Source organism: Anomaloglossus baeobatrachus, chromosome 7 (genome assembly GCF_048569485.1).
Source record: "Anomaloglossus baeobatrachus isolate aAnoBae1 chromosome 7, aAnoBae1.hap1, whole genome shotgun sequence".
Taxonomy (NCBI): domain Eukaryota; kingdom Metazoa; phylum Chordata; class Amphibia; order Anura; family Aromobatidae; genus Anomaloglossus; species Anomaloglossus baeobatrachus.
The window spans coordinates 236802258-236816326 of record NC_134359.1 but is presented as its reverse complement, the minus strand read 5'-3'; the positions used below and the strand labels follow the sequence as shown (position 1 = coordinate 236816326).

The following is a 14069-nucleotide window of genomic DNA, read 5'->3' as shown; positions in this document are numbered from 1 at the left end:
TCTCCGAACAGCCGGGACCCAGCAAAAGGGAGCCCAGCAAGGTACTTCTTTGAAGAAGCATCTGCCTTCCACTCTCGAAGCCACAAGATTCTGCGGATAGCGAGGGAATTAGCCGAAGCCACCGCAGTGCGGTGAGAAGCCTCCAGCATGGCTGACATGGCATAGGATGAAAAGGTCGAAGCTTGGGAAGTTAAGGCATCCATTTCGGGCATAGATTCCCTGGTGAGGGAATGCATCTCCTCTAGAGAAGCAGAGATGGCTTTGAGAGCCCACACTGCTGCAAAAGTCGGAGAAAACGCGGCCCCCGCAGCTTCATACACGGATTTGGCCAGAAGGTCAATCTGGCGGTCAGTGGAATCCTTAAGGGAAGTGCCATCAGCCACCGACAACGGTCCGGGCTGCGAGCCTAGACACCGGAGGGTCTACCTTTGGGGAGTGAGCCCACTCCTTGACCACCTCAGGTGGAAAGGGAAAACGGTCATCAGAACCACGCTTTGGGAAGAGTTTGTCAGGACAGGCCCTGGGTTTGGTCACAGCGGCCTGAAAACTGGAGTGGTTAAAGAACACACTCTTTGCTTTCTTAGGCAAGGTAAACTGGTGCTTTTCTGCCAGAGAGGGTTGCTCCTCTGATACTGGCAGATTGAGATCCAGTACAGAATTAATGGAAGCAATCAAGTCACTAAGATCTGAGTCAATTTCGGACAGATCAATAGGGTACATGGAGTTAGCCTCCGAGCCCCCTGTAAAAGGCATCCTCCTCATCCTGAGAGTCAGCTCTGGAATCAGAGCCACGGGAGGAGGAGGGAGAGGGAACCCTGCGTCTCTTCTCAGGAGGACGGGGTCTGGGCCTGATGATGAATCCTCTGTGAGCTCCGGTCCTGAGAGACCCCTAGCAGCAGAGGCACCCTGTGAAGGGGGCTGATGCATATTCATCAGAGTCCTGGACAGAAGTCCCATGGACTCAGCAAAGGACTGGGAGATAGACCTAGAAAAGGATTCTACCCAAGCCGGGGGTTCAGCCACAGGAGCAGGAGCAGCCTGAGAGACCATTGGGGGTGAGACTCCAGGCTGTGGCACCGTTAAGTTAGAGCAGGCATCAATGTGGATAGGTGCTCGGTTCAGGCAGCAGAAGCTTACATGCAGCGCATACAGCATAAAGCTTTGGGGCCTTGCTCCTCGTGTGAGACATGCTGCTGGAGTGGGGGCTCTGCCAGAGAATGACACCCAGAGAGTATATACAGAGGTCCACAACCGGAGACCGGTTGTGGCTTACCAGACCGCTGGAGCGGTGTTGTGTGCCCTCCAGATCCCGAAGCCCGGACCCCCAGGCAGAGCACCTCAGCAGGGATGCTGCAGACCAGCGCTGCAATGACTGATCGCAGAGAGAACGCTGAAAAAATGGCCGCCGGAGCGGAGAGGGGGCGGGACTTGCTTGAGAGCGGGATCTGGAGGGCCATTGAGACCTACAGGGGAGGGGACACACTGCAGTGGGGAGTGTCCCTCCCCTGTACAGAACGGCCGCCGGGAGGAGCCGAGCCTGTCCCTCTGCATGAGTGACATGCAAGGGCAGTGTAACAGAAACTAGGCCTCCGGCGAAGCCGGGGCCTAAATTTGAGTAGCGCGGCCGACGCGCAGGCACCATCGGCGCGGTTCTCAGGCGACAGCTAGAGAACCCGCTGGAAATGTCAGAAAACATAATAAGCACACTCTCCCCCAACAATTAAGTAGAGGGACCCCGAAATATAAACGTCTCAGGTACTTAGCTTTTGAGACGCAGGGCCATGTCCCTGGGTAGGAGCGCTCCGTTCCAGCAGGGTCCTGAAGGGCTGCGGATGGAGACCGTGCTGGCTCCCACTTCAAGCCAGAGCCCAGGAGGGATGGTGAAGGAGCACGGCATGTAAGGCTCCAGCCTAAGAATCAACCTTACAACACCGCCGACACAGTGGGGTGAGTAGGGACATGCCGGGGGTCCAGATGTGGACCCGCACTTCTTAATCTCGTTCCAAAAGGGAAAAAATCATGAGAATGCATGTGTGGATGTATGCCTCCTGAACACAAAGCGATAAACTGGCTGGGTCTGCTCACCAGGGGGTGTATAAGCTCAGGCGGAGGAGCTACACTTTTAAGTGTAGTACTTTGTGTCCTCCAGAGGTAGAAGCTAAACACCCATGGTCTGGGTCTCCCATAGGAACGATAAAGGGGTATTTTCTCTTGAATGAGGATGGAAGAGAACCCCGCTTTTCTAATTTCTTCCATTTAGTTTTGATGAGAGAACTGATCTTAGCGATCAGGAAGGCCAGACACTGCGTCTTCTCAAGGCCCCTGAACATAACGTCCACCACAGTCTTACAGGTTTTTTCCTCCACCAAGCCCATTGTGGACCTAACAGCTATGACCAGCCTGTCTCATCTAGAGGGAAGCAGTAGTGCCACTCTATCTGTGTCAGAAGAACATGATTAATGAGAGGCGACTGAAGACTCACACTCCCATTTCGGATCTGTTTGATAGACTTGACAGGGGTGAAGATTTTTCCATGCCTTCTTCCATTCCCTTCCTTCTCCTGGGATAAGGATTTCAGGAAGCTCTTCACTTCAGACCCTTAGGCTATGTTCACACACTGCGTTTTTTACCTGCGTTTTTGGTCCGTTTTTGCTGCAGAAATTTCTTGAGAAATTCTTGTAATCTTTCTGCAGACATTCCCCAGCAAAACCTATGGGGAAAAAAATTAGCTGTGCACACACTGCGTTTTTTTCTTAAGAAAATCTACTGAAAGGATTTTCTTAAGAAAAAGAATGAGCATGTCAATTTTCTGCAGCTAACTGCGTTATTTCACTCCATTGACTGTAATGTAATCATGAAATCGCGCAGGAATAACGCAGGTAGCAAGTGATGTGCGTTATTCCTGCGTTATTCCCGCGTTATTTTGCGTTTTCGGGACATTGTGTACTTCCCTGCACTGCGTTTTGCAGGGAAGTGATGTCACTAGGACAGGAAAAGGAAGGAGAAGAGAAAAAAAAAAAAAAAAAAAAAAAAAAAAAGCGTGGGCTCCGCCGTATTTTTACCGTCCAGCCGGGTAAGCACACAGCGGCGGCCCGGTATTCTCAGGCTGGGGAGAGCGAGGGACAGGGTTAATGCCCCCTCCCCCAGCTGAGAATATCAGCCGCAGCTGCCCCGGGACTGTCGCATCCATTATGCGACAATCCCGGCGTGTTACCGGCTCCTCCAGATGCCGTGATGCGGGGGGGCAATCCAGGTAATATGGAGTTAACGGCAACTAATAGCTGCCGCTAAGTCCAAAATTAGTGATGGCAGCGTCTATGACACGCCGTCACTAATCTGAAAGTGAACGTAAAGAAACACTCACAAACCGAAAAATCCTTTATTTTGAATAAAAAGACAAAAAGCCCCTCTTTCTCCACTGTATTAACCCCTCCCAGACACAGCTCCGACGTAATCCACAGCGATGTCCCCCGGCGCTTCCAGCCCTGCTCCAGCCGCGTGACAGTTCTCCACGGGTCAGGGAGCGAGTGCTGAATGCGGCTCCTGAGCGAGGCTGCGGGGAACTACAGGACATTTCTCACGGCCGGTCATGTGAACACATTACCGGCCATGAGAAGTGCAGTGTGTGTGTGGGGGGAAACATTATAAATAAAGCTGGAATATCTATCCCTCCATCCATCCATCATTCTATCTATCTATCCCTCTATCTATCTATATCTATCTATCCCTCTATCTATATCTATCTATCCCTCTATCTATCTATATCTATCTATCCCTCTATCTATATCTATCTAATCTATCTATCCATCTATTATCCTATGTATCCATCTATTATCCTATCTATGTATCCATCTATCCATCTATCTATCTAATCTATCTATCTATCTATCCCTCTATTATCCTATCTATCTATATTATCTATCTATCTATCCCTCTATTATCCTATCTATATTATCCATCTATCTATCTATACCCCTAAATATCTATTATCTATCTATATCTATCTATCAATTATCTATCTTTCTATATTATCTATCCTTCTGTCGATCTATCATCTGTCTATCTATCTATCCCTCTATCTTATCTATCTATACCCCTAAATATCTATCTATTATCTATCTATACCCCTAAATATCTATTATCTATCTATATCCCTCTATTATCTATATCTATCCCTCTATACTATCTATTCCCCTAAATATCTATATCTATCTATCCCTCTATCATATATCTATCTCTGTATTATCTATTTTATTTTTTATTTTAAATGTGCTTTATTGCTGTAAAGGCATTAAAAAAATGCAGGGACCAACATGAAAGAAAACGCACCAAAAACGCACATGCGTTATTGGTGCGTTTTTAACGCAGGTGCGCTAATCCTTCACTCAAGAAATTTCTTAAGAAAAATCATTTTTCTAGTGTGAACATGGCCTTAGATCGGAGGCGAAGCTCGGGGTTCCCTCACGAATAGTCTGCTGAATGAAAGACTGGCAAAGATGCTTGGGCCAGGCGCTGGGTAACCCTTCCCTACAGCCTTTCCTCTGTCAAGGCTCAGAAAGTGCCATTTTCCCCTTTTTCTCTCAGAGGAATTCTACTATTGGGCCATCATGATGTAGTGTACACAAAGAGAAAGGAAAAACACATGACAATGCTTGCAAGTAGTTTATTGACACACAAAAATTTGGTCCCAAAACAACAACAAAAAAAAAAAAAAAAAATAAAAAATAAAAATGGACATATTGAGACAAACTTAGAAAAAAAAAAAAAAACACGACAGTGCATAATTTTAAGCCCAGACAGCTTCAACAGCCTCCACAAAGTGGTTACCCTTTATTCCAATTACAAACGAAAAATTTATTCTTCCAAATAAAGTATTTAAATCAGCCTCATAATGAATGCTTTGTCTAAAATTAAGTACTAGACTTTGAACTTTAGTATGGATGGTAACTTGCATCCTCCAAAGTGGATAATTTTATTTTATTATTCTTTCTCTAAGGAGATGGTGATATCTAAAGAATTCTTGGAGGGAAATTAAAATACATAGCAGCTATCACAAATAGAATAACCTCTATGCTGTAGAATTACATTATATTTCCAGAGTGTTTCAGGTGACTTGCAGTTTACAAGTGAAACGATAACGCAACTCACAACATTGTCTTCTGTCCGCCTTATGAAATATCACAATTAATGCATAAGGTTACACTGAATAGTTATACAACCAGAACTTTATTTAAAAGCAGCCTTAAAAAAAAACAAAAAAAAAAACAAAACAAAAACCTTATTCTGGACTTCATATCTGAACCCACCACCACTAGTAGAGGAACTGCCTTGGTCAAGGACTCAAGCTTAGAAGTGCAGAAGGAGAGGGACAAAGAAAATAAGCAAAAACCCGACATACACACAATTCTTATACCTACACAGTAGCTACAACTTTCAGTTGGAAGTGGCCACAATTAAAAGATTCTTGTGCAAAATCTAGAAGGTAAAACATAATAGCCATGACGTAAAAGTACTTTAATTAGATGGCTATGGACCCTTCCTTCTCTTTCAAAGCGTATTGCAAAGAACCTAACACAAAACAAGGGTAGAACCTTTAGTAGAAGGTTCTACAAGGAACCATCTCTCACCTGGCAAATACAAGCCATTGTAAGAGCCAGGTTAGCCTAGAAGGAGTCTGAGGCCTTCTGACACTGTACGGTCAAACCAAGTCCACCGACTGTACTGAAAGTGCGGCCTTTCTCAAAAAGCCATCCAGTGTCTACTCCTAGGTTTCCAAAACCCATCTCGATAAAAACATCTACAGACAATTAAAAAGACAAATATGCCCTTCTGTCAAACCATCACTGCCCCTTCACCCGCCAAGTCTTTAAAAAAAAGAAAGGTAAGCCAAATCAAGGTTCACGGAGGAAAACCTTGACGTTTCCACTTGTGGGCAACCCTTATGTTTCAGTGGAAATGGCAACACCTACTTAAGTTGACTGTGCTATACCTGCAATTGCACCTTCATCCATGATTTATGCATTAGATGCATAGTAATGTAGTAAGAAATCAGAAACCTATACGTGCAAAAACCTTTACATCCTTCCCAAGACATGGTCTAGGTAACTTATTCTCCCAGTCAATGCAAATCAACAAAGCACATCTGACTTTTTGGAAACTCATCTGTGGATCACAGGAAATAAAGGCAGCCTGCTTCATATGGTTGGACATTGGAGTTCTTCAGTGCAAAAGAGAAATAAAAAAAAAAAAAAAAAAAATAATAAATAAAAAAAAAAATATATTGGAAACTTTACACTGTATAATTACTTCCAAACTTTTACAAAATACTTTTGTGCAGTCCTCGCAAGTCACCTGAAACACCAGAATTATGTAGAAATCCTAAAGTTTGCTGCATAGTCAAATCCTACACCCTCAAGTTATCATTATGTTCTTAAGAGTGCCAATAAAGAGAAGGGAAAGGGTAAGATTGTCTTCACAAAGGATCTAGAAGGTGGAGCCTTGTCGTAAAAAGATAAAACTGTACCAGACACTGAGCCGACTGACATTGCCCTAAGTATAATACTGCTTGAAGAAATTGATGTAAACAGTCTAATATACAAAGTCACACTAAAGATTTGGGCTTCTATTCATGATGAGGCCAACAAAATAAAAAAGTGAACTTAACTTATTTTCCACAGAACAATTTTTCCGCCATTGATATAATGAAACCCGTCCAACCAGGTCTCAAAAAAATTCATACCATCAATGCTTAAAAATAAAAGCTTTTGAAGCAGCATAATAGGAAGGGATAGGACCAAGTGTACAGCAAATCGCCAGGGGCTCGCTGCTTGTTTAAGATTTCATATCAGCAGGAACCCTGTGTGTCTAAGTGCAGACATTGAAAACAAAAATACAAAAAAATAAATCAAGTTTTACAATTTTGTGACAGGTGCAAATGAGAAGTTTGCAGCTAGTCTGACACGGTTTCTACTCTGTTTCTTGACTGGGCTTTCCAGTATTTCCTTTGAAAACTTGGACTCTGTTGGGTCAGTAACCGAGGGCTCGGCAGGCTCTTCCACACCGTTAGAAGGAGCATTCTTCACCAACGGCAAGTGGTTAGACTGTGTGCTCTGGGGGTCAGCCTCCATCAAACCTGGAGAGGAAACCGTATAAATAAATGCAAGAAAAATGTATACAAAACACATTATATACACATGAATAAAACATATATCTGTATAATACTGTATTTTTTGGATTATAAAAAGGAAAAACAAAGAATTTTTTTTTCTAAATTTAGGTGAGGTGGGGGGGGGGGGGTCGTCTAACCCTAGAGTCCGGGGAGGGGGTGCATGATGCAAGTAGTGGACACGATGGGCTTCAGGAAAAATGGATGTGCAGGCAGCACAGGCTAAGATCTCGAAGAGCCGAGATCTCAACCTGTGCGCGCCGCCTCCAACCTGATGGACTTCAGAAAAAATGGCTGCATTGGAGTCGCATGCGTAGACTGAGATTTGGGCTCTCAGATCTGTCCATGCGTGTGCAACCTCTGCAGCAATTTTCCTCCACTGCCCGGAGATCCATGGCGCTCACATCGCACCGCCACAACACCTCCTCCTTCCAGCCCCACTCATGTCACCTCCCTCTTTCAGCTGCAACCCTGCCTCCTGTGACTCTCTGCACCTCACCGGTGATCTATATATGGATTATAAAAGATGCACCCCCATTTATTTTTTTATTTTTTTTAGTTTAGTTGAGAGAATCATAGCACAAGTGATAAGTAAAAAAAAAAAATAAATAAATTCAGTCTTCTCCATTCTGTAGACAGCAGAGTGCAGTCTGATGATGTCCACACAACCTAAGGCTGTGTGTTCAAACTGCAGTTTTGTTTAGTTTCTTCAGCAAAAACATACCCTCTAGCAGAAAAAAAGCATCTCTGGTTGAGGGAAAAAAAAACAAAAAAACCATCAAAAGATGCATGCATTTTTGTTGCTTTTTTTCACTATATTGAATGGAAAAACGCAAAAAAGAATTGACATGCTGCTTTTTTCTGCACCCAAAACTGGAGGCAAAAGAGAACTAATGTGCGCACAGCCTTTCTGACCCCAGACTTTGCTGGTTAAGGAAACACATGCAGTTTAGGGCAACAAAATGCACCCAAAACTACACTGTGCACACAGGGCCTTAGACTTGAATTGATGAGTGGCATCAGCTTTGAACTGCCACTGCAGCACATTGTGGTTTTTTTTTGCTCACGTTTATCCATGCTAAAACATTGGTCCGAGTGGTAGCAAATAAAACATCATGCCTGTGTTACAAGTGGTGTGAGTCTTTACCAGAAAAATGTTCTTCAAATAACATGAGGTCTCCAGAAAGCTGAACCACCGGATCAGGATGTAACTGAGGAGATGGAAGGCATGAAGGAACAGGGCCACATAAGAGATCGACAGGCGAGGTGAGGAACACCAGTTCTTTTTCTGTTTGAGGAGAAACTGAAGAAAAAAAAAAAAAAAAAAAAGTTGCTTACATTTGTAGATAATTAAAGAGGTGCTTCTAACCCTAAAACGCACTACTTGGTTTTACCAGAAATAACTTTAAAAACAAACCAAATTGCTTTCCAGAATTCATCCAGAAAGAAGGGAATTTTGTTTACTTACCGTAAATTCCTTTTCTTCTAGCTCCTATTGGGAGACCCAGACAATTGGGTGTATAGCTTCTGCCTCCGGAGGCCGCACAAAGTATTACACTTTAAAAAGTGTAACCCCTCCCCTCTGCCTATACACCCTCCCGTGCATCACGGGCTCCTCAGTTTTGGTGAAAAAGCAGGAAGGAGGAAACTTATAAATTGGTCTAAGGTAAATTCAATCCGAAGGATGTTCGGAGAACTGAAAACCATGAACCAAAAGAACAATTCAACATGAACAACATGTGTACACAAAAGAACAACAGCCCGAAGGGAACAGGGGCGGGTGCTGGGTCTCCCAATAGGAGCTAGAAGAAAAGGAATTTACGGTAACTAAACAAAATTCCCTTCTTTGTCGCTCCATTGGGAGACCCAGACAATTGGGACGTCCAAAAGCAGTCCCTGGGTGGGTAAAAGAATACCTCGATAAAAAGAGCCGAAACGGCCCCCTCTTACAGGTGGGCAACCGCCGCCTGAAGGACTCGCCTACCTAGACTGGCGTCTGCCGAAGCATAGGTATGCACCTGATAGTGTTTCGTGAAAGTGTGCAGACTAGACCAGGTAGCTGCCTGACACACCTGCTGAGCCGTAGCCCGGTGCCGCAATGCCCATGACGCACCCACGGCTCTGGTAGAATGGGCTTTCAGCCCTGAAGGAAGCGGAAGCCCAGAAGAACGGTAGGCTTCAAGAATCGGTTCCTTGATCCACCGAGCCAAGGTTGACTTGGAAGCCTGCGAACCCTTACGCTGGCCAGCGACAAGGACAAAGAGCGCATCTGAACGACGCAGGGGCGCCGTGCGAGACACGTAGAGACGGAGTGCTCTCACTAGATCTAAGGAGTGCAAATCCTTTTCACATTGGTGAATTGGATTAGGGCAAAATGAAGGTAAGGAGATATCCTGATTGAGATGAAAAGGAGACACCACCTTAGGGAGAAATTCCGGGACAGGACGCAGAACCACCTTATCCTGGTGAAAGACCAGGAAGGGGGCTTTGCATGACAGCGCTGCAAGCTCCGACACTCTGAGTGATGTAACTGCCACTAGAAATGCCACCTTCTGCGAAAGACGTGATAAAGAGACATCCCGCAGCGGCTCGAAAGGTGGTTTCTGAAGAGCCGTTAGCACCCCGTTATGGTCCCAGGGTTCCAGCGGACGCTTGTAAGGTGGGACTATGTGGCAAACTCCCTGCAGGAACGTGCGGACCTGCGGAAGCCTGGCTAGGCGCTTTTGAAAAAATACGGAGAGCGCCGATACTTGTCCCTTGAGAGAGCCGAGTGACAAACCCTTGTCCATTCCGGATTGAAGGAATGAAAGAAAAGTGGGTAAGACAAAAGGCCAGGAAGTAAAACCATTATCAGAGCATCAAAATAAGAAGATCTGCCAAGACCTGTAATAGATCTTGGCAGACGTTGGTTTCCTGGCCTGTCTCATGGTGGCAATGACATCCTGAGATAACCCTGAAGACGATAGGAGCCAGGACTCAATGGCCACACAGTCAGGTTGAGGGCCACAGAATTCAGATGGAAAAACGGCCCTTGTGACAGCAAGTCTGGGCTGTCTGGAAGCGCCCACGGTTGACCCACCGTGAGATGCCACAGATCTGGGTACCACGACCACCTCGGCCAATCTGGCGCGACGAGAATGGCGCGACGGCAGTCGGACCTGATCTTGCGTAACACTCTGGGCAGCATCGCCAGAGGAGGAAACACATAAGGCAGTCGAAACTGCGACCAATCCTGAACTAATGCGTGCGCCGCCAGAGCTCTGATCTCGAGACCGGGCCACGAAAGCCGGGACTTTGTTGTTGTGCCGTGACGCCATGAGATAGACGTCCGGCGTTACCCAGCGGCGACAGATCTCTCGAAACACGTCTGGGTGAAGAGACCATTCCCCCGCGTCCATGCCCTGACGACTGAGAAAATCTGCTTCCCAGTTTTCTACGCCCGGGATGTGAACTGCGGAGATCGTGGAGGCTGTGGCTTCCACCCACTGCAGAATCCGCCTGACTTCCTGGAAGGCATGACGACTGCGCATGCCGCCCTGGTGGTTGATGTATGCGACGGCAGTGGCGTTGTCCGACTGTATACTGATCTGTCTGCCCTCCAGCCACCGATGGAAAGCCAATAGGGCTAGATACACTGCCCTTATCTCCAGAACATTGATCTGTAGGGAAGACTCTACCGGAGTCCAGGTTCCCTGAGCCCTGTGGTGGAGAAAAACCGCTCCCCACCCTGACAGGCTCGCGTCCGTGGTGACAACAGCCCAGGTTGGGGGTAGGAAGGATTTTCCTTGTGATAGAGAATTGGGAAGGAGCCACCACTGAAGAGACGTCTTGGTTGCAAGGGAAAGAGAGACGTTCCTGTCGAGGGAAGTCGACCTCCTGTCCCATTTGCGGAGAATGTCCCATTGGAGTGGCCGCAGATGGAATTGCGCGAACGGCACTGCCTCCATCGCTGCCACCATCTTCCCCAGGAAGTGCATGAGGCGCCTCAAGGGGTGTGACTGACCCCGAAGAAGAGATTGCACCCCTGCCTGCAGAGAAAGCTGTTTGTCCAGCGGTAGCTTGACTACCGCTGACTGTGTATGAAACTCCATCCCGAGGTAAGTCAGTGATTGGGTCGGTGTCAACTTGGATTTTGGGAAGTTGATGATCCACCCGAACAGCTGGAGAGTCGCCAGAGCGACGGTAAGGCTGTGTTGACACGCCACCCGAGAAGGTGCCCTGACTAGGAGATCGTCTAAGTAGGGAATCACCGAGTGGCCCTGAGAATGTAGGACCGCCACAACGGATGCCATGACTTTGGTGAACACCCGTGGGGCTATCGCCAGGCCGAAAGGCAATGCCACGAACTGAAGGTGTTCGTCCCCGATGGCGAAACGCAAGAAGCGTTGATGTTCGGGTGCGATTGGCACATGGAGATAAGCATCCTTTATGTCGATCGATGCTAGGAAGTCTCCTTGTGACATCGAGGCGATGACCAAGCGGAGAGATTCCATCCGAAACAGTCTGGTGCTCACATGTCTGTTGAGTAGTTTGAGGTCCAGAACGGGACGGAATGATCCGTCCTTCTTTGGCACCACGAACAAGTTGGAGTAAAAGCCGCGACCATGTTCCTGAGGGGGAACGGGGATCACAACTCCTTCTGTCTTCAGAGCGTCCACTGCCTGAAAAAGTGCGTCGGCCCGAGCGGGGGGCGGAGAGGTTCTGAAAAAACGAGTCGGAGGACGAGAGCTGAACTCTATCCTGTAACCGTGAGACAAAATGTCTCTCACCCATCGGTCTTGAACATGTGGCCACCAGGCGTCGCAAAAGCGGGAGAGCCTGCCACCGACTGAGGATGCGGTTCGGGGATGCCGAGAGTCATGAGGAGGCCACCTTGGAGGCAGTGCCTCCGGCGGCTTTTTGGGGGCGTGACTTAGACCGCCACGCATAGGAGTTCCTCTGGCCTTTCTCCGGCCTGCTGGACGAAGAGGATTGGGGCTTGGCGGAGGGACGAAAGGACCGAAACCTCGATTGTATTTTCCGTTGCTGAGGTCTCTTAGGTTTGGACTGGGGTAAGGAGGAGTCCTTTCCCTTGGATTCCTTAATAATATCATCCAATCGTTCGCCAAACAATCGTTCGCCAGAAAACGGCAAACCGGTTAAGAACCTCTTGGAAGCCGAGTCTGCCTTCCATTCGCGCAGCCACATGGCCCTGCGGACTGCCACAGAATTAGCGGATGCCACCGCTGTATGGTTAGCAGAGTCTAGGACTGCGTTCATGGCGTAGGAAGAAAAAGCTGACGCTTGAGAAGTCAAAGACGCAACCTGCGGAGCAGAATTACGTGTGACCGCATTAATCTCAGCCAGACAAGCTGAGATAGCTTGGAGTGCCCACACGGCTGTAAAGGCCGGGGCAAAAGACGCGCCCGTGGCTTCATAGATGGATTTCACCAGGAGCTCTGCCTGTCAGTGGCATCTTTTAGCGATGAGCCATCTGCAACCGATACCACAGATCTAGCCGCCAATCTAGAGACTGGAGGATCCACCTTGGGACATCGAGCCCAACCCTTAACTACGTCAGAGGGGAAGGGGTAACGTGTGTCAGTAAAGCGCTTGTCCGGAACCGCTCTGGGCTTCTGGACAGCATCTCTGAAGTTAGAGTGATCGAAAAACGCACTCCGTGTACGTTTGGGGAACCGAAACTGGTGTTTCTCCTGCTGAGAAGCCGACTCCTCTACAGGTGGAGGTGGGGGAGAGAGATCTAACACCTGGTTGATGGACGAGATAAGATCATTCACTAAGGCGTCCCCTTCAGGTGTATCAAGATTGAGGGCAACGTCAGGGTCAGAGCCCTGAGCTGCGACGTCCACCTGTGGCCCACTAGTGACCGAGGCTCCGGCTGAGCAAGCGAAACAGGGGTCGAGCATTGCTCACAGTGAGGGTAGGTGGAACCCGCAGGTAACATAGCCCCACAAGAGGTACAGGCCGCAAAAAAACCCTGTGCCTTAGCACCTTTGCTCCTTGTGGACGACATGCTGTTGTCTCCTAGGAGAGTGATCACTGAGAATATATGGGAAAGGGTATACAGCCCGACCGAACAGAAATATATATATAGAATACGTATCTATTCCGGCACCCTAGGGGGGACCAGCACCGGGTGACCGGTGTGGCTTACCGACCGCTAAAAAGCGGAGTGTGTGTCCTCCAGATTCCCTGCCTTAGGTCTCCCAGAGCTGCAGAGCTCTTCCCTGATAATCCTCCACCGGCAGAATGCCAAAAAAAATGGCTGCCGGAGCTCTCAGGGGAGGAGTGAGCCGTGGGCGGCGTCTAGGAAAGTGCGGGAATCTGGGGTCCCCACAGTGATCAGTGAGGGGGGAGGAAACATACAGGATGCTCCGGCCCTCACATCCGACGTCAGGTCGGTAGTCCCGCCCTTACCCCTGACAGGCAGGCCCGGGATTTTTGCTACTAGGCCGCGATGAAGCCGGGGACTAAATTTAAGACCGCGGCCGACAAGCAGGCGCGGTCGGCGCGGAAGTCCGCCGGTCTTCTCAAATCAGCAGCTGCTGCAGCGTCCCGGAAGAAGGCGCTCCATGCACAGTCCCCATGGGGACACAGAGTACCTTAGAGATGCAGGGCCCGGTCCCTGAGGATGAATAGACTCCTGTCCGGCAGATTCCCACAGGGGCTGCGGAGGGAGCACGGTCCCAGTAAATGGATGACCGGTCAGGATCCCACTTCTCCCAGAGCCGCTAAGGGATGGTGAAGGAGACGGCATGAGGCTCCGGCCTTTGTACCCGCAATGGGTACCTCAACCTTAACAGCACCGCCGACGTAGTGGGGTGAGAAGGGAACATGCCGGGGGCCCCGTGGGGGCCCTCTTTTCTTCCAACCGATATAACTAATATGAGAATGCATGAGTGGA

At 48.1% G+C, this 14069-nt stretch overlaps 1 protein-coding gene across 1 annotated transcript in view; it reads right to left on the bottom strand.

Moving 5' to 3' along the window:
- Positions 1–4647: 4647 nt before the first annotated feature.
- LOC142246673 (meiosis regulator and mRNA stability factor 1-like) overlaps positions 4648–14069 on the bottom strand; it is a 45052-nt gene continuing 35630 nt past the window's right edge. Inside the window, exons 7-8 of the mRNA XM_075319738.1 lie at positions 8313–8468; positions 4648–7132 (exon numbers count right to left, since the gene is read on the bottom strand). Of these exons, the coding sequence (XP_075175853.1) occupies positions 6912–7132; positions 8313–8468 (377 nt within the window). The 3' untranslated portion in view covers positions 4648–6911. The remainder of the gene's footprint in view (positions 7133–8312; positions 8469–14069) is intronic.